The sequence below is a fragment of the Heterodontus francisci genome, chromosome 1 (genome assembly GCF_036365525.1).
Source record: "Heterodontus francisci isolate sHetFra1 chromosome 1, sHetFra1.hap1, whole genome shotgun sequence".
In the NCBI taxonomy this organism is placed as follows: domain Eukaryota; kingdom Metazoa; phylum Chordata; class Chondrichthyes; order Heterodontiformes; family Heterodontidae; genus Heterodontus; species Heterodontus francisci.
Window position 1 is genome coordinate 199,574,817 of NC_090371.1, and position 25,284 is coordinate 199,600,100.

Consider the following 25,284-nt stretch of genomic DNA (forward strand, 5'->3'; position numbering starts at 1 on the left):
TGGTGCAAGAAGAATAAAAGCCATGATAAAGACACACACATGAAAAGATTCGACAGTGGAACATCTGAAATAGAAAAAAGAGAAAAGTAGGCCAACACCAAGAACATAGCCTTGGTCTCTTGCATTATATGCTGTTAAAGGGTCTGCACCCACCCAATTCCTAACCCGCCTTTCTCCTCCCTAATTTTAAGACCAATCTACTTCCGTTAGTTCTTTATCCAGCATTTTCTCTCTCTCCTTTCCTCCCGCATGAATTGCCAATTTGTTTCAAACCAGGAACTGGAGTCTCAAAAGCTGCTTCGCAATGTCAAATCCTCAAAAAGGGAAAAACATTGTTACATTGTTGCGCTTTCCCTCTACTTTCACTCTTTAGTCAGTTATAATTTGTGGGAATAATTCCCTTTCTACATAATCAAACCAAATCTGACACATAGTGCCAGTTGGTCTTCTTGCCAAGTTCTGCAGATTTTACATTTCCTGCTGGGAGTTACAAAAAATATCAAATAATTCTGGCACAAAACATAATCAGCACTGCTGTTACAACACTTGAGTATGTGGCGGCAACTTTTCTGAACTCTATACTTAAAAGATCACTGCTAGCCTACTGGCTATGTCAGCATTATCCCTGTATGAATAGCGTGCAGTTTCAGCTGACCCCAAATCACAATGTCTGCTTGCCACTAGACTCTTCTATGGCACAACATTCTGTATAGGACAGATAAGTGGCAAGTAACATTCGTGGCACACAAGTGCCAGGCAATGACCAGCTCCGACAAGAGAAAGTCACACCATTTCCTTTTGACGTTCAATGGTATCACTGAATTCGCCACAATCAACATCCTGGTGGGTCACCATAAGACAAGAAACTTCATTGGACCAGCCACATAGATACTATGGCTATAAGATCAGGTCAGAGGCTGGATATTCTGTAGCAAGTAACTCACCTCCTGACTCCCCAAAGCCTGTCCACCATTTACAAAGCATGTCACAAGTGTGATGAAATTACACACTTGCCTGGTTAAGTGCAACTCCAACAACACTCAAGAAGCTCAAGACCACCTTAAATATTTATTTGCTTCTTCACAAACATTGTGCCAATATGTACCATCTACAAAATGCACTGCAGCAATGCCCCAAGGCTCCTTCAACAGCACCTAGAGGAACAAGGGCAGCAGTCGCATAGAAACACCACGACCTCAAAGTTCTCCTCCAAGTCACACACACCACCCTGACCTGAAAATATATCTTTGTGCCTTGAAGAACACTGGGTCAAAATCCTGGAACTCCCTCCCTAACAGACTGTAGGTGTACCTACACTATATGGACTGCAGCAGTTCAAGAAGGAGGCTTACCATCAACTTCTCAAGGATAATTAGGAGTGGGTAATAAACGTTGACCTTGCCAGCAATGCCCATATCCTGTGAAAGTTTTTTTCTAAAATGTGACACAGTGACAGTCTCTCTAAAACAGATCATATATTCTCTTAAAAGAGCCATTTGGCACCATGGAAAATTGCCTCAAGATACAATTTCGATGCTTTATGAAAACAGTCATTTCATAAAGGACAATGTTTTTACCAATAAAATATCAACAACTTTCTATACATACAATGCTCACCATTTCACACTGGGAAGGTCTTTGAACCATTGCTGTCCTCCCGATGATGTTCACACAATGGTGTTAGATAGGGAATTCCAGGACATTGACCCATGAACGATGAAGGGATAGCGATATATATCAGAACAGTGAGAGACTTGAGGGAAAATAATGCTCTCTTGATATTACTGCTCTTGCCCTCAAAGATACAAGTCACTGGGATGGAGGCGAACATGAGAATACAAGGAATAGGAACAGGAGTAGGTCATATTGCCCCGTGAGCCGCTCTGCCATTCAGTATGATCATGGCTGATCATCAACCTCAACTCCACTTTTCTGCCCAATTCCCATATTGCTTGATTCTCTGAGTCCAAAAATCTTATCTACCCCAGCCTTTAATATATTCAACACCTAAGCATCCGTAGCTCTCTGGTGTAGAGAATTCCAAAGATTCACAAGCCTCTGAGTGAAGATAGTTCACCTAATCTCAGTCCTAAATGGTCAACCCCTTATCCTGAGACTAAATCCCCTAACTCTAGACTTTCCAGCCAGTGGAAAGAGTCTCTCAGCATCGTCCCTGCCAAGCTCTCTCAAAATATTATGTTTCAATGAGATCACCTCTCATTCTTCTAAACTCCAGAGATTATAGGCCCAGTTTACATAATCTCTCATTCCAGGAATCAATCCAGTGAACCTTCATTGTACTCTCTCTGAGGTGAGTATATCCTTCCTGAAGTACAAAGACCAGAATTTTACAGCTCTCAAACAAGCAGGCTAGTGGCAGGCAGGGGGAGGCGTAAAATTGAGGGGGAGGCGGTGGGGGGCCAGTCCTGACCCCCTCCCACCCCGCTACAATTTTATGTGGGGCGATGACAGCAGGAAATGGCCCATCCAACCAAGGCCTTTAAGTAGCCAATTAACTGGCACTTAAGGGCCTCCTCCCACCGCCACAGGTATTTTACCCACGACAGCCGGACGGTCAAAGCCTCATGAACCCCGCCTGACAAAACCAGGCGGCCTTCTTGAAGGCTGGGGGGGGGCGGTGCCCTCCTGATTGGGCACCCTGTGTCCCGCAAAGGGCACAACACTCACCACCTACCCTCCCCGGCAAGGCCCCAAAAACCTACCTGTCTTCCGGGACCGCCCTTCACTTCGCATGGCTGGGTGTAGTCACAGCATGGCCACCAGTCCCGGTGGCGCTGCTAGGACTAAGAGCTGCTGGCCCGCTGATTGGCCAGCAGCTCTATTAGGTGGGACTTCCTGCCCCAAGGAGTCCCAAGACCAATTAAGGGCCTGGGGAGCGAAAAATCCCAGCCTGGCTCCCCAGGCTCGCCACCAATCTTTTGGCCAGTGGACGGGGCCTCCCACCCAATGTAAAATTGCTGCCCAAAACTGTACACAGTATGCCAGGAGTAGTCTCACTAAAGCTGAGCAAGTAACCTTAGTGAGTTGCTGCAGTGCATCCATTAGATCATACATAATGCATGCAAAAGCACACGATGACCACGCCCCCCCATTAACATCTTGGGGTCACCAGTGTCCAAAAGCTTAACTGAAACAGCTGTGCCGACAGCATGAGAAAGTGGATACTCAATCCAGTGGCAGAGGTGCTCATCAAGTGATCGGTTTTGTCATGATTGACACTGAGCTCAGAGTGTCGTCACGGTTGTACCCATCCTGCGAGTGCCGAGTATTCCATCACTCTTGATTAGAGCTTTGTAGATGAAGGGATTTTGAAGAGGAGGAGATTTTGAAGGAACTGAAGGGGAGACCCTCTTGACAGCATACTCCGCCTCTTCCCTGTACTTGTAGACATGCGTACAAAATAAGACAAAAAAGACTTGCATTTATATAGCACCTTCCTTGACATTAGGACATCCCAAAGTGCTTTACAACTAAGGAAATACTTTTAAAATGTAATCACTGTTGTAATGTAGTAAACAAGACAGGAAATTGTGCACAGTAAGCTCCCGCAAACCACATGTGATAATAACCAGATAATCTGTTTAGTGGTGGAGTACAGCAGGGAGAACTCCCCTGGCTCTTCTTTGAAATAGTGCCATGGGGTCTTTTACATCAATGTGAGGGGCTATGCTGGGCCTCAGTTTGATACCTCATCTGAAAGACAATGCAGCAGTCCCTCTGTGCCACACTGAAGTGTCAGCCTAGATTATAAGCCTCTGGAGCGGAACCTTCTGACTCAGAGAAGAGATTGCTGTCATTGAGCCATGGTTGACACCTAAAAGCAAGGTGGTTTTTCCTTCTGCGAGATTGCATGGCACTTATGTGGGCCAAATGTTATCTGATACCAATCAAACCAAGCATGGAAATTGTCCAGATCCTGCTGTAGCCTAGCATGGGCTGGTTCATTAATGCAGGAGTTGTGCATGGAGCAGAACACTGTGAACTCAGTGAAAAGCCCCACTCTTGACCTGATGACAGAAGGTCATCGATGAAGCAGTTGAAAACGATAGGGCCAAGAGTGTTTCCATAAGGAACTCCTACAGCAATGTCCTGATGCTGCAATGATTGACTTGTAACAACCACAACCATCTTTCTGTATGCAGGCACAACATAACTTCAGCCACTCTGAAGGCTTGCCCTTTGATACACACCGCCCCCACCACCATCCAAGGACCACAGTTTTCCTTGTACTTGGTCGAATGCAACTTTGATGTTGAATCACGACTTTCACCTCCTTCAGCATTCAGCTCTTCTGTTCAGATCTGTATCAAGACTATGATGAGGTCTGTAACTGAGTATTTCTGGTGTATCCTGAACTGAGTCATTGAACAGTTTACTGGTGGGTAGGTGTCGCTTCATTCACTACTGATGATTCTTCCTATCACTTTCATAACTGTGAGGATGCACATGGTTAGCAATTGGCTGGGATAGATTTATACCTTTTTTTCCTACAGGACATAACTGGGCAATAATGCCTGCTAGACACCAATATCATAGCTATACTAGAGCAGCTTAGCTAGAGTGAAAAAGTCAATGATTTGGTTGAGTGGGCGGACGAGTGGCAAATGGAACTCAATCCAGAGATTGCGTGGTAATGCATTTGGGGAGGGCAAACAAAGCAAGGGAATACACAATAAACGGGAAGATATGGAGAGAGAGAGAAGAAGTGGGAGTCCTTGGAGTGCATATCCACCGGTCCCTGAAGATAGATAAAGTGAAGACGGCATATGGAATGCTTTCCTTTATTGGCCAAGGTGTAGAATACAAAAAGATGTAATGCTGGAGCTGTATAAAACGCTGGTTAGACCACAGCTGGAATATTGCATACAGTTCTGGTCACCACATTACAGAAGGACCTAATTGCTCAGGAGAGAGTACAGAGGAGATATGCAAGAATGTTACCAGGGCTTGAAAATTGCAGCTATGAGGAAAGATTGGATCAGTTAGGGTTGTTTTCCTTAGAACAGAGGAGGCTGAAGGGTGACTTAATTGAAGTGTACAAAATTATGAAGGGCTTAGATAGAGTAGACAAGGAAGGACCCATTTCCCCTAGTGGAGAGGTCAATTACAAGGGGGTACAGAGTTAAGGTGACTGGTGGAAGGATTAGAGTGGACATGAGGAAAAGCTTTTTCACCCAGAGGGTAGTGGGTGTCTGGAATTCACTGCCCGATCGGTCGTGGAGGCAGAAACCCTCAACTCATTTAAAAGGTACCTGGACCTGCACTTGAAGTGCTATAACCTTCAAGGCTACGGACCAGGTGCTGGAAGGTGGGATTAGATTGGGTGGCTAGTTTTTTCAGCCGGCACAGACACGATGGTCTGAATGGCCTCCTTCTGTGCCGTAAATTTTCTATGGTTCGAACTAGCTCTGGCGCACAGACCTTCAATACTACAGTCGAGATGTTATCAGGTCTCATAGCCTTTGCTGTGTTCAATGCAGTCAGCTGCCCCTCAATGTCATGTGAAGAACACCAAATTGGCTGGACACTGGCATCTATGAGTGAAAACTTAGGAAGAAGCGGAGTAGGATCATCCGCTTACCAGTTTTACTGTTTGCGAACACTCAGCCTTGTCTCTTGATACATAATTGAATCAAAGGTCATCGGGGACAGATGGGAGTGTGGAATTCGAGACACTAACAGATCAGTCATGCAGGCGAGAGGGGCCGAATGGCCTACTTCTGCTCCTAATTCATATGTTTGTATAAATGCTGGGTTCACCATGTATGAGGTGGAAGATGTTCGCAGATGCTCTTTCTTCTGTTAGTTTCTTCATGTACACCATCATTCCCAGCTGAATGTGATGGAGCCAGAGAGTTTCGTGGAATTACTTAGCCTTGTTCATAGCCTGCTGATTTTGGAGTTTATCAAGCAAATCAAAGCTTGTCTGGCTTCTTCCCTTAAGGCAGCAAAGTCTAATTGTTGTAAATAGCCAAGTCCCAAGATCAATTAGATACAGCTGATGTTTGTAGGGAAAGTTTCTCAGAAGACTGACCGTTGTGTATTACTTTATCACTGCTCCCCACGAACAGAAGCTACCAGTAGAAAGTGACTGTCTTTTTCTTTAAAAATAAAAGATGCTACTTGTTTATTGATTTGAACAGTTAAGGAACCATTGTTATTTCCTGCTGTGGCATGAACGTGATATATAAGCCAATCACGTGCAAGTGTGATGCTTTCAAATGTAACAGACACATTACGGACAATACTTTTTATAAATTAGTTAATCTCCTGTGTAATTGTCCACAGTGAGTCCGAGAATGCTCAGTACATGTACTCATGTACAGCTGTGTCCTATTGGAGTTAACATTCACTGTATTGAGTCTGAAGCTAACATTGCTCTGCACACTACTGTTATCTCCAGCTTCCAGACTAGCAACTTTGCTTATAATTTTGCAAATCTCCCACATTGTCTTGCAATCTCAAATATCAACATATCCATAAGTAGCATCATTCTAAAATGATAAATCATTTCAGAGAGTCAGATTTCAATTTTTTAATTCTCTCAAATGTGACTCAGTAAATCAAAATCTTTGAATTAAATATGGAAATAATTTATAAAATGTTACAGGGAAGTATAAAAATGGTCATCTAACGTGACTAAGGAACATTAAAATTATTAAGTTACCTGCAATGTATTTTTACGAACTGAAAAATTATTTCCTAATGATAGGTGAATATTCATAATTGAAAACTTTAAAATTATGATTAAATGGATAGTTATAAAATTACAGCTATTTATGGGGGAAAAAGTTGAGGCGCCAAATAGGTGCGAGAATGCCCTGGAGACCTGGCACAGAATCTTCTGGGAGGCAGCAGTTAGGCTGAAAGAGAAGGGAGGCATCATGAAGTCTTGAAAGTGGCCTCCTTCTGTTGGTATTTCGAAGGCAGTGTTTGGCTCAGTGCAGTATTTACAGTCCATATCTATAAGCGAAATGTGAGCACCCATTGAAATGCACGAGGTTCAGCCACACAGTTTGTGGTTGAATTTGACAGTGCTGACTGCTCTGCACACTCCTGTCATCTTCAGCTTCCAGACTAGCAACTTTGCTTATAATTTTGCTCCATAAACTTTAAGTTTCCACAACACTGCCCCATGTTTTTATTCTAAAACAGCTTCCAGGTATTGAACCGCTATTCCCATACAACTGAAGCTTCGCTATTTGCAAGTTAAAGAGAGAAGTGCTGTATCTCTAAATAAATTTTAAAAAATAAATAAGACAACATCTGCAGAAATGTTCGCTGATGTGAATTTATGTTGCTTTTCTGATAGATCATCCTAAAGAAACAAAACAGGCAAGAAAGCGTGGTTGCCAATGAGGGAATTCATAACACCTATTAATCTACTAGCCGCTGACAGCTAGCCAGTCGAGCTATATACATGCATGATTGGATTGTTCAGATTTGTTGCAAAGATAAGTGACATTTGTAGTCATTATCTAATAAAAAAAAGAATCTGAATGAGCTGATTGACCTGTTGCATAAGGTCTTCATTCCTAGCAAAAGGTACAGAAAGGACTGGAACTTTGTTTTGGATGAAAGTTTAGTGCATCAAATGTTTGTTTCCATAATTATTTGGTCTGGTTTAGATTTTAGGGTTTCCCCAAAAAGACACATTAAAAAAAGGTCAGCCGAAATATTCCAGTCACATTCAATCAATACACTACAATATTTCATTAAAATGTGCAAGGAAAGGAGAGATTCGCCTATTTTGATGGGGGGGGGGCGGTCAGTGCCACCCTTTCCAAGCTACAAATGTGGGCAAACAACTGGTTCCAAATCTCAGCCATTCCCCACATCTGGTTGGTAGGAGGAGATGCACCAAAGCAGGAATATATTCCCACCACTCAACCTTTCAGCCATCCTTGTATGCAAGAACCTGGCTTTGATTGAACACTTCATATTCTCACGTTTAAGTCAATTTCAACTCCTTAAAAGTCTTCCAATATTACTTTGTTACTTTACCTTTTCTTCTGATGAGATTGTGAGCATGTCACTGGCTATCAGACTGCACACTTGATCTATACCAAGGTTGAGGAATTCCTCTCCTAGCACAACCTCTGAAAAATGCTGTTCTGTTCAAAGAAAAACAAAGTGAAAAGAAAAAATACTGTTATTGTACAAGTTATTTTAGTTTTCAAAAACAAACTAACAGTCATTGCTCCTTAAAACTGGGACTACCTCAACAGAAACAAACACTTGCAAAGACTCCTCGGACAAAGCAAAAAAATATGAACAGCAATACTGGAAATACTCAGCAGGTCAGGCAGCATCTGTTGAGAGAGAAACAGTTAACGTTTCAGGTCGATGATCTATTGTCAGAATCTATCAGCAGTTATTTGCTTTTGTAAGCAAAAAAGTTTTTATTGCTACCAGTTCGAGCTGTGAGCAGGTGCCCAATGTGTTATGGTTTCATGATTATCAAAACATAATACCAATGGTGTGAATATAATACGTCTAAAGGCATTGTTCAGAACAGTTGAAGGTTGCATCTTTACTTCAAAATCATCGTTACAAAATCCTTACAGGAATACATAAATGATATGTTCTCTATGATTTTGTTTATATAGATGAGGTACAGCATCACGTTGTTAACAGTTTGTGCTGCGATATTTTCCAAGTGAAAATAATGCGTTAAGTCATGGATATGGGCAGCACAGTGGCTAGCACCGCAGCCTCACAGCTCCAAGGACCCGGGTTCAATTCTGGGTACTGCCTGTGCGGAGTTTGCAAGTTCTCCGTGACCGCGTGGATTTTCGCCGGGTGCTCCGGTTTCCTCCATCCGCCAAAGACTTGCTGGTGATAGGTAAATTGGCCATTGTAAATTGCCCCTAGTGTAGGTAGGTGGTAGGGAATATGGGATTACTGTAGGGTTAGTATAAATGGGTGGTTTTTGGTCGGCACAGACTCGGTGGGCCGAAGGGCCTGTTTCAGTGCTGTATCTCTAAATAAATAAATAAAATCTCTCATTCTCACAAGATCTGAGACTACAATGTAGCTTTGGCCTCTGCTTTCATAAGGCAAGACTGGGTGCCACCTAGCATGACATGTTCCTTCTCCAGCCAGTTCTAGTTTTGCTTCTGTCTAATACAAACAGCTTTACCAGGTGATAAGCATGGATTTAGGTTTGGCGTGCTGGTCATATGCATTTCTTTTGCTGCTTCTTCTAAACTCTGTTATTCTCAACCACTTTACTTATGAAGTCAATCCTGAGAAGCTGTCTTTAAAAGGCAAGCTGTAGCAGATGTAACAATCCATCATAAGTTGTCCTTTCTCCCATAGTGCATAACTAACAAATCTTTGCTTGAATCTTGACCACTGATGATCTTTTATATGTTATTTTTAAAAAAGCATTTAATTTGGGGCATTATGGGCTAAAAGAATTGTGCTTTAAGTTGCACTCTTCAACCTCATTGCAATTTTATGGAATTGTGGGTTATCAACGGAAACCTCCTCTGGTATAGCATTTATACAGCAAATTGATTTCACTACTTCAATAACCAATTCACTACTAGCATTTTTCAAATGGCACACTGCAGGATAATTGGAACACTGGCAAATTAGTATGAAGGACTAATTTTGTATGCAAAGATATGTGAAGCAATTTCTGCCATAACCTTGTGATAACCAGATGTGGAGTGAGGGTTTTGTTTGTTGCTCATTCGATTAAATGACACCTGAAGCACAATCTTTCACTAGACCCCTTATATCCTGGTTCAAACTTAGCCAATACATAATCTCATGGGCTTTTTGCTTGCATTGCTCAATACCACATAAATTTTCTGTAACGTTTCATTATGTAGACTGCAAGGAATTACAATTCTGCTTGATCACAGACATGTCATCTCTAATTCTAGCCATCCGCCATTTCATAGAACATAGAACATAGAACATACAGCACAGAACAGGCCCTTCGGCCCACAATGTTGTGCCGATCCTTTGTCCTCTGTCAAGGACAATTTAATCTATACCCCATCATTCTCCTTTATCCATATACCTATCCAAAAGCCTTTTGAAAGTCCCTAAAGTTTCTGACTCAACAACTTCCCCGGGCAAGGCATTCCATGCCTCGACCACTCTCTGGGTAAAGAACCTTCCCCTGACATCCCCCTTATATCTCCCACCCTTCACCTTAAATTTATGACCCCTTGTAACGCTTTGCTCCACCCGGGGAAAAAGTTTCTGACTGTCTACCCTATCTATTCCCCTGATCATCTTATAAACCTCTATCATGTCACCCCTCATCCTTCTCCTTTCTAATGAGAAGAGGCCTAGAATGTTCAGCCTTTCCTCGTAAGACTTATTCTCCATTCCAGGAAACATCCTGGTAAATCTCCTCTGCACCCTCTCCAAGGCTTCCACATCCTTCCTAAAATGAGGCGACCAGAACTGCACACAGTACTCCAAATGAGGCCTTACCAAGGTCCTGTACAGCTGCATCATCACCTCACGGCTCTTAAATTCAATCCCTCTGCTAATGAACGCTAACACCCCATATGCCTTCTTCACAGCCCTATCCACTTGAGTTGCAACTTTCAATGATCTATGCACATAGACCCCAAGGTCTCTCTGCTCCTCCACATGCCCAAGAACCCTACCGTTAACCCAGTATTTTGCATTCATGTTTGTCCTTCCAAAATGGACGACCTCACACTTTTCAGGGTTAAACTCCATCTGCCACTTTTCAGCCCAGCACTGCAACCTATCCAAGTCCCTTTGCAGACGACAATAGCCCTCCTCGGTATCCACAACTCCACCAACCTTTGTATCATCTGCAAATTTACTGACCCACCCTTCGACTTCCTCATCCAAGTCGTTAATAAAAATCACAAACAGGAGAGGACCCAGAACTGATCCCTGCGGCACGCCACTGGTAACTGGGCTCCAGGCTGAGTATTTACCATCTAAGACCACTCTCTGCCTTCTATCAGTTAGCCAATTCTTAATCCAACTGGCCACATTCCCCACTATCCCATGCCTCCTGACTTTCTCCATAAGTCTACCATGGGGGACCTTATCAAATGCCTTACTAAAATCCATGTACACCACATCCACTGGTTTACCCTCATCCACTTGCTTGGTCACCTGCTCAAAGAATTCAATCAGGCTTGTGAGGCAAGACCTACCCCTCACAAAACCGTGCTGACTGTCCCGAATCAAGCAGTGTCTTTCCAGATGCTCAGAAATCCTATCCCTCAGCACCTTTTCCATCAACTTGCCTACCACCGAAGTAAGACTAACTGGCCTGTAATTCCCAGGGTTGTTCCTATTCCCTTTCTTGAACAGGGGCACAACATTTGCCACCCTCCAATCACCTGGTACCACCCCCTTGAAGCATGACTCCTTCTGCATGTATTTCCTATGGTATCTTGAAGAAAATGCATCCATTCATTCACACACTGCACATATGCTACTATTTTATCAACACTGGAACTCCAACAACCTGGGGGTTACATTTCTTCAATTTTTGTTTTCTTGGGAGCGAGATTTCTTGAAAAGCGACCAGTTATGATCATGCGTGTCAGCTTCTACAATCTATAGTACATATAAAACAGCCACTGATGGAAATGCAAGCAAATGTTGTTTGTGGTTTTTCATCCATTTGGACTCTGTTACTTATCCACAGCTGTGACATAAGTTTCGAAATTCACTTGAAAAAGCCCTTCAAAACACTCCTGCAGGGAATGCAGAGACGAAGTGGGCCCACATCAGAGATGCCATCCATGACTCAGCAATGACCAACTTTGGCAAACATGAAAAGCAGAATGCAGACTGGTTTCAATCTCACTTTGAAGAGCCGGAAGCGCACTGCACTGTTGAACTACAAGAAAGCCCCCAGCGAGTTATCAGTAGCACTTAAAGTAGCCAGAAGCGCTGCACAAAGAACAGCCAGGCACTGTGCAAATGACTACTAGCGACACCTATGCAGTCGTATTCAGCTGGCCTCCGACACCGGAAACATCATGATGGCATTAAGAGAGCCTTTAGGTCAACCATCAAGAAGATCACCCCCCTCAAGTCTAAATCAAGGGAAACGATCACTGACCAACGCAAGCAAATGGACCGCTGGGTGAAGCACCACCTAGAACTGTACTCCAGGGAAAATTCTGTCACTGATACCGCCCTCAATGCAACCCGGTCTCTGCCAGTCATGGATGAGCTGGACGAACAGCCAACAAAAATCGGAACTCATCGATGCCATTGATTCTCTAGCCAGTGGAAAAGCCCTGGGAAAGGACGGCATTACCCCTGAAATAATCAAGAGCGCCAAGCCTGTTATACTCTCAGCACTCCATGAACTGCTTTGCCTGTGCTGGTATGAGGGAGCAGTACCACAGGACATGCGCGATGCCAATATCATCACCCTCTAAGAACAAGGGTGACCGCAGTGACTGCAACAACTACCGTGGAATCTCCCCGCTCAGCAGTGGGGAAAAGTCTTCACTCGTTTTAAACAGACTTCAGAAGCTGGCTGAGCGTGTCTACCCTGAGGCACAGTGCGGCATTCGAGCAGAGAGATCCACCATTGACATGCTGTTCTCCCTTCGCCAGCTACAGGAGAACTGCCGCCAACAGATGCCCCTCTACGTTGCTGCAACAGATCTCAACAAAGCCTTTGACCTCATCAGCAGACATGGTCTCTTCAGACTACTAGCAAATATCGGATGTCCACCAAAGTATCACCTCATTCCATGACAACCTGAAAGGCACAATTCAGCATAGTGGTGCCTCATCAGATCCCTTTCCTATCCTGAGTGGCGTGAAACAGGGCTATTTTCTCGCACCTACACTGTTTGGGATCTTCTCACTGCTGCTCTCACATGCGTTCAAGTCTTCAGAAGGAGGAACTTTCCTCCACACAAGGTCAGATGGCAGGTTGTTCAACCTTGCCAGTCTTAGAGCAAAGACCAAAGTACATAGAACAGTACAGCATAGTACAGGCCTTCGGCCCACGATGTTGTACCAACCCTTTAACCTACTCTAAGATCAAACTACCTACATACCCTTCATTCTACTATCATCCAGGTACCTATCCAAGAGTCGCTTAAATGTCCCTAATGTATCTGCTTCTACTACCACCGCTGGCAGCGCATTCCACGCACCCACCACTGTGTAAAGAACCTACCTCTGACATCTCCCCGAAACCTTCCTCCAATCACATTAAAATTATGCCCCCTGGCGATAGCCCTTTCCGCCCTGGGAAAACGTCTCTGGCTATCCACTCTATCTATGCCTCTCATCATCTTGTACCCCTCTATCAAGTCACCTCTCATCCTTCTTCGCTCCAATGAGAAAAGCCCTAGCTCCCTCAACCTTTCTTCATAAGACATGCCCTCCAGTCCAGGCAGCATGCTGGTAAATCTCCTCTGCAACCTCTCTAAAGCTTCCACATCCTTCCTATAATGAGGCGACCAGAACTGAACACAATATTCCAAGTGTGGTCTAACCAGGGCCTTATAGAGCTGCAGCATAACCTCGCGGCTCTTAAACTCAATCCCCCTGTTAATGAAAGCCAACACACCATACGCCTTCTGAACAACCCTATCAACTTGGGTGGCAACTTTGAGCGATCTATGGACATGGACCCCAAGATCCCTCTGTTCCTCCACACTGCCAAGAATCCTGTCTTTAAGCCTGTATTCTGCATTCAAATTCGACCTTCCAAAATGAATCACTTCACATTTTTCCAGGTTGAACTCCATCTGCCACTTCTCAGCCCAGCTCTGCATCCTGTCAATGTCTCGTTGCAACCTACAACAGCCCTCCACACTATCCACAACTCCAGCAACCTTCGTGTCATCGGCAAACTTGCTAACCCAGCCTTCCACTTCCTCATCCAAGTCATTTATAAAAATCACAAAGAGCAGAGGTCCCAGAACAGATCCCTGCGGAACACCACTGGTCACCGAGCTCCAGGCTGAATACTTTCCATCTACTACCACCCTCTGTCTTCTATGGGCCAGCCAATTCTGTATCCAGACAGCCAAATTTCCCTGTATCCCATGCCTCCTTACTTTCTGAATGAGCCTACCATGGGGAACCTTATCAAACGCCTTGCTAAAATCCATATACACCACATCCACTGCTCTTCCTTCATCAATGTGTTTTGTCACATCTTCAAAGAATTCAATAAGGCTGGTGAGGCATGACCTGCCCCTCACAAAGCCATGCTGACTGTCTCTAATCAAACCATGCTTTTCCAAATAATCATAAATCCTGTCTCTCAGAATCCTCTCCAATAATTTGCCCACCACCGACGTAAGACTGACTGGTCTGTAATTCCCAGGGTTATCCCTATTCCCTTTCTTGAACAAGGGAACAACATTTGCCACCCTCCAATCATCTGGTACTACTCCAGTGGACAGTGAGGACGCAAAGATCATCGCCAAAGGCGCGGCAATCTCTTCCCTCACTTCCCTTAATATCCTTGGGTACATCCCGTCTGGCCCCGGGGACTTATCTGTCCTCATGTCTTTCAAAATTTCCAGCACATCCTCCCTCTTAACATCAACCTGTTCGAGCATATCAGCCTGTTCCACGCTGTCCTCACAAACGACCAGGTCCCTCTCACTAGTGAATGCTGAAGCAAAGTATTCATTTGGGACCTCCCCTACCTGCTCCGACTCCAGGCACAAGTTCCCTCCACTATCCCTGATCGGCCCTACCCTCACTCTGGCCATCCTCTTGTTCCTCACATAAGTGTAGAACGCCTTGGGATTTTGCTTAATCCTACCCGCCAAGACTTTTTCATGTCCCCTTCTAGCTCTCCTAAGTCCATTCTTCAGTTCCTTCCTGGCTACCTTGTAACCCTCTAGAGCCCTGTCTGATCCTTGCTTCCTCAACCTTAAGTAAGCTTCCTTCTTCCTCTTGACTAGCTGTTCCACATCTCTTGTCATCCAAGGTTCCTTCACCCTACCATCCCTTCCTTGCCTCATCGGGACAAACCTATCCAGCAGTCGCAGCAAGTGCTCCCTAAACAACCTCCACATTTCTGTCGTGCATTTCCCGGAGAACATCTGTTCCCAATTTAAGCTCCCCAGTTCCTGCCTTATAGCATTGTAATTCCCCCTCCCCCAATTAAATATTTTCCCATCCCGTCTGCTCCTGTCCCTCTCCATGACTATAGTAAAGGTCAGGGAGTTGTGATCACTATCACCGAAATGCTCTCCCACCGAGAGTTCTGCCACCTGGCCTGGTTCATTGCCAAGCACCAAATCCAACATAGCCTCCCCTCTCGTCGGCCTATCTACATATTGAGTCATAAAACCTTCCTGGACACCTGACAAAATCTGCTCCATCCAAACTATTTGCACTAAGGAGGTTCCAATCAATAGTAGGGAAGTTGAAGTCACCCATGACAACAACCCTGTTACTTCTGCACCTTTCCAAAATCTGCCTCCCAATCTGTTCCTCCGTGTCTCTGTTGCTATTGGGGGGTCTATAGAAAACTCCCAATAAAGTGACTGCTCCTTTCCTGTTTCTGACTTCCACCCATACTGACTCAGTGGACAAACCCTCCTCGACGACCTCCCTTTCTGCAGCTGTGATACTATCCCTGATTAGCAATGCCACTCCCCCACCTCTTTTATTTCCCTCCCTATTCCTTCTGAAACATGTAAACCCTGGAACATCCAACATCCATTCCTGCCCTTGTGATATCCAAGTCTCCGTAATGGCCACAACATCGTAGCTCCAAGTACTGATCCATGCTCTAAGTTCATCACCCTTATTCCTGACACTTCTTGCGTTAATATAGACACACTTCAACCCATCATACTGGCTGCAACTTTGCCCTGTCAACTGTCTAACCTTCCTCACAGACTCTCTGCACTCTGTATCTGCCTGTTCAACAGCTACCCCATCCACTGTTCCGTAGCTCCGGTTCCCATCCCCCTGCCAAACTAGTATAAACCCTCCTGAAGAGCTCTAGCAAACCTCCCGCCCAGGATATTGGTGCCCCTCCAGTTCAGATGCAACCCGTCCTTCTTGTTTAGGTCCCACCTTCCCCAGAAGGTATCCCAATGATCCACATATCTGAAGCCCTCCCTCCTACACCAGCTCTGTAGCCACGTGTTCAGCTGCACTCGCTCTCTGTTTCTAGCCTCACTAGCACGTGGCACCGGTATCAATCCTGAGATTACTACTCTGCTCGTCCTGCCTTTTAGCTTCCAACCTAACTCCTTATATTCGCTTTTCAGGTCCTCATCCCTTTTCCTAGCTATGTCATTGGTACCGATGTGTACCACGACTTCTGGCTGCTCCCCCTTCCCCTTAAGAATCCTGTAGACTCGATCAGAGACATCCCTGACCCTGGCACCCGGGAGGCAACATACCATCCAGGAGGCTCGTTCGCGACCACAGAATCTCCTGTCTGTTCCTCTAACCATTGAATCTCCTATCACTATCGCTCTCCTATTCTCCCCCCTTCCCTTCTGAGCCACAGAGCCAGGCTCAGTGCCAGAGACCTGGCCGCTGTGGCTTTCCCCTGGTAGGCACCCCCCCACCCCCAACAGTATCCAAAACGGTATACTTATTATTGAGGGGAACGGCCACAGGGGATCCCTGCACTGTGGGCCTATTCCCTTTCCCTCCCCTGACGGTCACTCAGCTACCTTTATCCTGTAACTTAGGTGTCACTACTTCCCTATAACTGCTCTCTATCACCCCCTCAGCCTCCCGAATGATCCGAAGTTCATCCAGCTCCAGTTCCCTAACGCGGTCTGTGAGGAGTTGGAGTTGGGTGCACTTCTCGCAGGTGAAGTCAGCAGGGACACAAGTGGTGACCCTTACCTCCAACATCCTGCAAGAGGAGCATGCAACCGCCCTAAGCTTCCATCCCCTCTGCTCTAAATTGACAACAGAGATTTTAAAAAAATTAAAGGAAAACCTTACCTTACCAAACCCTCCACACAAGAGTCCTTTTTTTTTTGGTTAGAGGAGGAGGATGGGTGGGAGACACTACACGTGTAGTGTTTCGGGTTTAGCCACTGCCCGAATATACAAGTTCACTTACCCAGCAGTCCCCATGTCCGCGTCTGCCGAATCACGAGCTAAGTACTTTATAGTGAAACTTACCTTCCCGGCTGCCTCCTGGCTCGCGCTCTCACCGCTCCCACTGCTCAAACAGAAAGCCCTCATCAGGGAACTCCTCTTTGCTGACAATGCTGCATTAACATCCCACATAGAAGAGTGTCTGCAGAGACTCATCGACAGGATTGCAGCTGCCTCGAACGAATTTGGCCTACCCATCAGCCTCAAGAAAACAAACATCATGGGACAGGACATCAAAAATGCTCCATATATCAATATCGGTGACCACACTCTGGAAGTGGTTCAAGAGTTCACCTACCTAGACTCAACTATCACCAGTAACCCATCTCTCGATGCAGAAATCAACAAGCACATGGGAAAGGCATCCGCTGCTATGTCCAGACTGGCCAAGAGGGTGTGGGAAAATGGCGCACTGACACGGAAGACAGAGGTCCGAGTGTATCAAGCCTGTGTCCTCAGTACCTTGCTCTACAGTAGCGAGGCCTGGACAACGTCTCAACTCATTCCATCTTCACTGCCTCCGGAGAATCCTTGGCATCAGGTGGCATATACACCCTATTGAGCCAGCTGCGCTTGAGATGGCTTGGCCATGTGAGCCGCATGGAAGATGGCAGGATTCCCAAGGACACATTGTACAGCGAGCTCGTCACTGGTATCAGACCCACCGGCCGTCCATGTCTCCGCTTTAAAGATGTCTGCAAACGCGACATGAAGTCCTGTGACATTGACCACAAGTCGTGGGAGTCAGTTGCCAGTGATCGCCAGAGCTGGTGGACAGCCATAAAGGCGGGGCTAAAGAGTGGTGAGTTGAAGAGACTTTGCAGTTGACAGGAAAGAAGACAGAAGTGCAAGGACAGAGCCAACTGTGTAACAGTCCTGACAACCAATTTTATCTGAAGCGCCTGTGGAAGAGTCTGTCACTCTAGAATTGACCTTTATAGCCACTCCAGGCGCTTCTCCACAAACCACTGACCAGCTCTAGGCACTTACCCATTGTCTCTCGAGACAAGGAGGCCAAAGAAGTCTGAGCAAGATTCAAGGCTACTGCTTGTGCATTATGTTTCCAGCTCTGATGAAGGGCCTCAATCTGAAACTTGATTCTCCTTTTTCCAGATGCTGACAGTTACACTCTTCTCAGCATTTTCTATATTTAATTTGGGATCATTTGAAGATATATTATCCTCATTTTCAGAATACATTGATTAATGAGATATATATCTGCCCTGACTGTCTCACAATACACAGCTTCTTTGTGAAATATTGATGCTGGATCTAATAAATTTGGTTTGGAGTGCAAAAGGCTCAATGTATAAATACACGTCCTAGTGTGAGCCTGAAATGAACAGATCATGAAGCTGAGCTGAAGAAATGGATTTCAGCCAAGGCAATACTGGGGTATCACAGTCTACTTCCGCACCTCTAGACTGCTAGGGGCAAAAAAAAAAATCAAATTACCCAGGTCCGGGGCCTTTGCTGTGAAGTGCATATGCCCAGATGTTGTCAATAGGGTAGACTTTGGCTGTGATGACCTTGTGGTCTGAAAGTGACCACTTGAGAAAAGTACTGGAACATTCCAACAGCTGTGGAGCTATACCCCAAGATAGTCCATACATGCGCCCACCAAAATGAACTACACTTTTAAAATTGGCATGTGCATTTGTACATGCACAGATATCATAATGTGTGCTTTTATAAGATAAAAATATGGTTGTAGATGCGCTGCAGCAAATTTAAAAAGAAAAGGTGATATATTCAGACACTACTATTCAACTGTTCAAGATACATTTGGAATTAGACAGCATGTGAATTCATAACGTCAAGGAAACAAAGAAGCTTATTTTAGAGTAAAAATAACGAAGGAAGTGCTGTCAGAAAAAAAAAATGAAATCTGCTTATTGCACTGCATATCTGTATTGGCATACATTCATTAAAGAAAATTATATGCTTTAAAAATATATTTACAACTGACTTGCCCTAATCCTACCAAGAAGCCACTGGGGTCAATAATCTCGCAAGTGGGAAGGAGGAATCTTTCAGCTAACTGAATGGAGAACCAAAGATTTATTTTTCTCCCACATACTCCCTCACCCCACCAACCCAGCCCACCATCATGATCTTGATGCTCAAGATGAGGAGCATTTGTGCTGGAGAAAAACTATATTTGTATTTGAACGCCTTCAAGTCATATATAGAATCATTATAAACAGGGTAAAGCTCCCTCGACTCTATCCCAACAGAGTATCCCAGTTCTACCAGCAGTAAAGCACCCTCTACTGCACCAATGTGATACAGTTTCCTAATTATCACACCAGTTATTTGGAGCCTTTTCGCAAAATTGTCAATTTTAGTTCTTTAGAGCCACTTCAGTGCTGGTCCCTTACACCAGCCAGCAGTAGTTAACTAAAGGCATTTATATTCAGTGAACATCTCAACGTTTAGAATACAAAATATTGGATTAATCTACTGCAGATTATTTTAGAAAATTGTTCTTTTTTTACTCCTCGATAAACCATAATTTATTGTAACCCACCCAGATTACTAAATGTTTTCTGTATACACCTAACCATTTTAAAATAAGTATATAATACTGTTAAGAAAACATGCTAGGTCAAAGGATGATTTTTTAAATCCACTGGCTGGAAACCGGAATATTAAACAGGTGGAGACAAACCTGTCAAACCTTGCAAGCTTCGAACTCTGCTGACCGTGAGCTCCGAGGCATATCCTACTGCAGACTGTAGCGTTCAGTAGTTTAACTGACATAAGCATGACATAGGAGCTATTGTGTATTGAGTAGAGAGCCTTCTGGAAAGAACAGACAGAGATCTCCCTCTAAGGAATTCAGCCACACTGTCTCCCAAAGAACCACCAAATCAGCATCCACATTCTCAAACCAGAAGCCAAAGAACCACTGAATTAAGCCTGAAGCCGAAGGACCACCAAATTAAGCCTGAAGCCAGCCGAATCACCAACCTTCACAGACTGTATACTCCTTTTATTTCTCTAGACTCAAATTCAACCAATCTATCCTTCCCCCACTCTGTAACCTATTTGTGTGTATGTACGAAAGTTGGAGCATATATTATTTTACATAGATCAGTTTAAGTACAGTAAGGTTAACCTCTTTGGCTCTTTTTCTAACCACGGCATGTAAACAAGTAAACACACTGAATTGGCAAGTTTTTCCACTTGAAGAAATAAATCTGTTGTGGTCAACCAAGGAGAGGGAAACAAGGGGAACCCTACGACACCTCCTCACCTGATCATATGAATTTAGTGCAGATATGCCTGCCTCATTAAAACATGTACAGAAGGAAAGGTATTTATGCATTACAAAGATTTGGCTCTTTCCATTAGACTTTTAACATGAATAAATAGAATAATTTGGTTACATGGCACACTATTTAAAAAAACAAAACGCATGTGCAGTAATAAGATCAAACAGACAATAGTGTGGGCCGAAAAACACCATTCGGAAGCAAGACAACCAGCAGGCACCAAAATGTGTGAAGAAAAACATAAAAATTATAATTGTGAGTTGGTTGCATAGTAAATAAACCAACCCACTCAAAATCAGAGGAGGATTAATTTGTTAGAATGTAATTTGCATCTAGCGGACAAATGGAGAGCTGCAAATACCAAGAAATGCATTAGATAAGCTTTTTCTGCAATATTTGCTGGTTGCTAAGGTGACTGTGGGAGGAGGGAAAAAAATCAAGCACTGATGTAGATTTCTGCTTGCAAGATGTTTCTCCTGAAGAATCAGCACCTTCATCAAACACAATTTTCCATAAACTGAAAGACACCTGGCTGACTTTACCACCTATTCTGTACTGACACTTGTGAATCAAATACTGCAGCACTAAAAACAAAAGCTGCATTTCTACCTGGTTGTCACAATATCAAATAGAGTATAATTTAAAAAAAACTATAACATATTAAAACTATGCTCTGCACAATGGTTTTAATTCGACTCACAACGGATCATGAAAATAATCACAACATTTCTAATTTCCTCTTCTCCACCTCCTACACATACAAAATTGCATTTTATCTGCTTAGACTAAAAGATGGGACAGCCCAGCTGCTGGAAACCACCTTTTAGCTTCTTGTTCAAAGTGCCAGAAGGGTGACTGCTGTAACTATTTACTGGACAGCCAGACATTTACATAGACAACTATTAACTGGATATCCCTGTGACAGTGTGGGTTTCCGCTGGGTGCACCAGTTTCCTCCCACAGCCAAAGATTTGCAGGTTGATAGGTAAATTGGCCATTGTAAATTGCCCCTAGTGTAGGTAGGTGGTAGGAGAATGGTGAGGATGGGGTAGGGAATATGGGATCAGTGTCGGTTTAGTATAAATAGGTGGTTGTTGGTCGGCACAGACTAAACGGTAGGCCAAAGGGCCTGTTTCAGTGCTGTATCTCTCTATGACTCTGTTATCTCTTTCGATCAATTTGGGAAACTAACTGGTTAAAACCATGACTTGTGTTAAACTAAGAACTACTAGGGACTGTACTGTTTAGCAAACTCCTGTAATCTAGAAATTGACCTTTCCAACCAGAAAGAGAATTTCATGCCATCGGGTCTGAGCTGGATTAGAATCCAAGCTCGAGAAGAAAAATAAAATCACATTCAGCTCTTTCAATGGAGCAACCAGTACGAAGAACAAAGAACAGTACAGCACAGGAACAGGCCATTCAGCCCTCCAAGCCAGCACCAATCTTGATGCTTGCCTAAACTAAAACCTTTTGCACTTCCGGGGACTGTATCCCTCTATTCCCATCCTATTCATGAATTTGTCAAGATGCCTCTCAAACCTCGCTATCGTACCTGCTTCCACCGCCTCCCCCGGCAGCAAGTTCCAGGCACTCACCATCCTCTGTGCAAAGAACTTGCCTCGCACATCCCCTCTAAACTTTGCCCCTCTCACCTTAAACCTATGTCCCTAGTAACTGACTCTTCCACCCTGGGAAAAAGCTTCTGACTATCCACTCTGTCCATGCCGTTCATAACTTTGTAAACCTCTATCATGTCGCCCCTCCACCTCCGTCGTTCCAATGAAAACAATCAGAGTTTATCCAAAGATGTTCCGAAGAAGGGTCACTGACCCGAAACGTTAACTCTGCTTCTCTTTCCACAGATGCTGCCAGACCTGCTGAGTGATTCCAGCATTTCTTGTTTTTGTTTCAGAGTTTATCCAACCTCTCCTCATAGCTAATGCCCTCCAGACCAGGCAACATCCTGGTAAACCTCCTCCGTACCCTCTTCAAAGCCTCCACGTCCTTCTGGTAGTGTGGCGACCAGAATTGCACGCAATATTCTAAGTGTGGCCTAACTAAAGTTCTGTACAGCTGCAGCATGACTTGCCAATTTTTATAATCTATGCCCCGACCGATGAAGGCAAGCATACCGTATGCCTTCTTGACTATCTTATCCACCTGCGTTGCCGCTTTCAGTGACCTGTGGACCTGTACGCCCAGATCTCTCTGCCTGTCAATACTCCCAAGGGTTCTGCCATTTACTGCATACTTCCCACCTGCATTAGACCTTCCAAAATGCATTACCTCACATTTGTCTAGATGAAACTCCATCTGCCATTTTTCTGTCCAAGTCTCCAACCGATCTATATCCTGCTGTATCCTCTGACAATCCTCATCACTATCCGCAACTCCTCCAACCTTTGTGTCGTCCGCAAACTTACTAATCAGACCAGCTACATTTTCCTCAAAATCATTTATATATACTACAAACAGCAAAGGTCCTAGCACTGATCCCTGTGGAACACCACGAGTCACATCCCTCCATTCAGAAAAGCACCCTTCCACTGCTACCCTCTGTCTTCTATGACTGAGCCAGTTCTGTATCCATCTTGCCAGCTCACCTCTGATCCCGTGTGACTTCACCTTTTGTACCAGTCTGCCATGAGGGACCTTGTCAAAGGCTTTACTGAAGTCCATATAGATAACATCCACTGCCCTTCCTTCATCAATCATCTTTGTCACTTCCTCAAAGAACTCAATCAAATTAGTGAGACACGACCTCCCCTTCACAAAACCATGCTGCCTCTCGCTAATAAGTTCGTTTGTTTCCAAATGGGAGTAAATCCTGTCCCGAAGAATCCTCTCTAATAATTTCCCTACCACTGGCGTAAAGCTCACCGGCCTATAATTTCCTGGATTATCCTTGCTACCCTTCTTAAACAAAGGAACTGGCTATTCTCCAGTCCTCTGGAACCTCACCTGTCGCCAATGAGGATGCAAAGATTTCTGTCAAGGCCCCAGCAATTTCTTCCCTTGCCTCCCTCAGTATTCTGGGGTAGATCCCATCAGGCCCTGGGGACTTATCTACCTTAATGCTTTGCAAGACGCCCAACACCTCCTCCTTTTTGATAACGACATGACTGAGACTATCTACACTCCTTTCCCTAGGCTCATCAGCCACCAAGTCCTTCTCTTTGGTGAATACTAATGCAAAGTACTCATTTAGTACCTCGCCCATTTCCTCAAGCTCCACACATAGATTCCCTTCTCTGTTCTTGAGTGGGCCAACCCTTTCCCTCTTGCTCTTTATATACGCATAAAAAGCCTTGGGATTTTCCTTGATCTTGTTTGCCAATGACTTTTCATGACCCCTTTTAGCCCTCCTGACTCCTTGCTTTAGTTCCTGCCTACTGTCTTTATATTCCTCAAGGGATTCGTCTGTTCCTAGCCTTCCAGCCCTTACGAATGCTTCCTTTTTCTTTTTGACTGGGCTCACAATATCCCGCGTTATGCAAGGTTCCCGAAACTTGCCAAACTTATCCTTCTTCCTCACAGGAACATGCTGGTCCTGGATTCTAATCAACTGACGTTTGAAAGACTCCCACATGTCAGATATTGATTTACCCTCAAACAGCCGCCCACAATCTAAATTCTTCAGTTCCTGCCTAATATTGTTATCATTAGCCTTCCCCCAATTTAGCACCTTCACCCGAGGACTACTCTTATCCTTATCCACGAGTACCTTAAACCTTACGGAATTATGGTCACTGTTCCCAAAATGCGCCCCTACGGAGACTTCGACCACTTGGCCGGGCTCATTTCCCAATACCAGGTCCAGTACGGCCCCATCCCTAGTTGGACTATCGACATATTGTTTCAAGAAGCCCTCCTGGATGCTCCTTACAAATTCTGCCCCATCCGAGCCCCTAGCACTAAGTGAGTCCCAGTCAATATAGGAGAAGTTAAAATCACCCACCACTACAACCCTGTTACCTTTACATCTTTCCAAAATCTGTCTACATATCGGCTCCTCTACTTCCCGCTGGCTGTTGGGAGGCCTGCAGAAAACCCCCAACATCGTGACTGCACCCTTCCTATTCCTGAGCGCCACCCATATTGCCTCGCTGCACGACCCCTCCGAGGCGTCCTCTCCCGCAGTACAGCCGTGATATTCTCCTTAACCAGTAATGCAACTCCCCCCACCCCTTTTACATCCCCCTCTATCCCGCCTGAAGCTTCTAAATCCTGGAAACATTTAGCTGCCAATCCTGTCCTTCCCTCAAACAAGTCTCTGTAATAGCAGCAACACCATAGTTCCAAGTACTAATCAAAGCTCTCAGTTCATCTGCCTTACCTGTTATACATCTCGCATTGAAACAAATGCACTTCAGACCACCAGTCCCACTGTGCTCCGCAACATCTCCCTGCCTGCTCTTCCTCTTAGTCTTAGTCTTACTGGCCTTATTTACTAGTTCCCCCTCATTTATTTCACTTGCTGTCCTACTGCTCTGGTTCCCACTCCCCTGCCACACTAGTTTAAACCCTTCCGAGTGACGCTAGCAAACCTCACAGCCAGGATATTTGTGCCCCTCCAGTTTAGATGCAACCCGTCCTTCCTGTAAAGGCAGCATGTCCTCATAACTTTTCCAGCAGGGGGGGTCACTGAAAAGTAATTAAAGGTCCCAGCTCCTGGTGTGGGCAGAGTTACCTGATCTCAGTCACAATTGAACTCAACACCTCTGCAATAGAGATAGAATCATCAGCCAGGAGCTCCCCTGCTCCTGATTACCATCCGATGACCTAGTGCAGTATAAATCAGGAAATTAGAGATGCACGTTAACAAGGGTAACAAAGTAGTCATGGGGGAAAAGAAAGAGAGGGGGAGAGAGAGAGAGAGAGAGGGGAGAAG

At 44.7% G+C, this 25,284-nt stretch overlaps 1 protein-coding gene across 1 annotated transcript in view; it reads right to left on the minus strand.

Moving 5' to 3' along the window:
* klhl2 (kelch-like family member 2) overlaps positions 1 to 25,284 on the minus strand; it is a 140,412-nt gene that overhangs the window by 35,998 nt on the left and 79,130 nt on the right. The window contains 1 exon segment of the mRNA XM_068040030.1: positions 8,026 to 8,135. Coding sequence (XP_067896131.1) covers positions 8,026 to 8,135 — 110 coding nt within the window.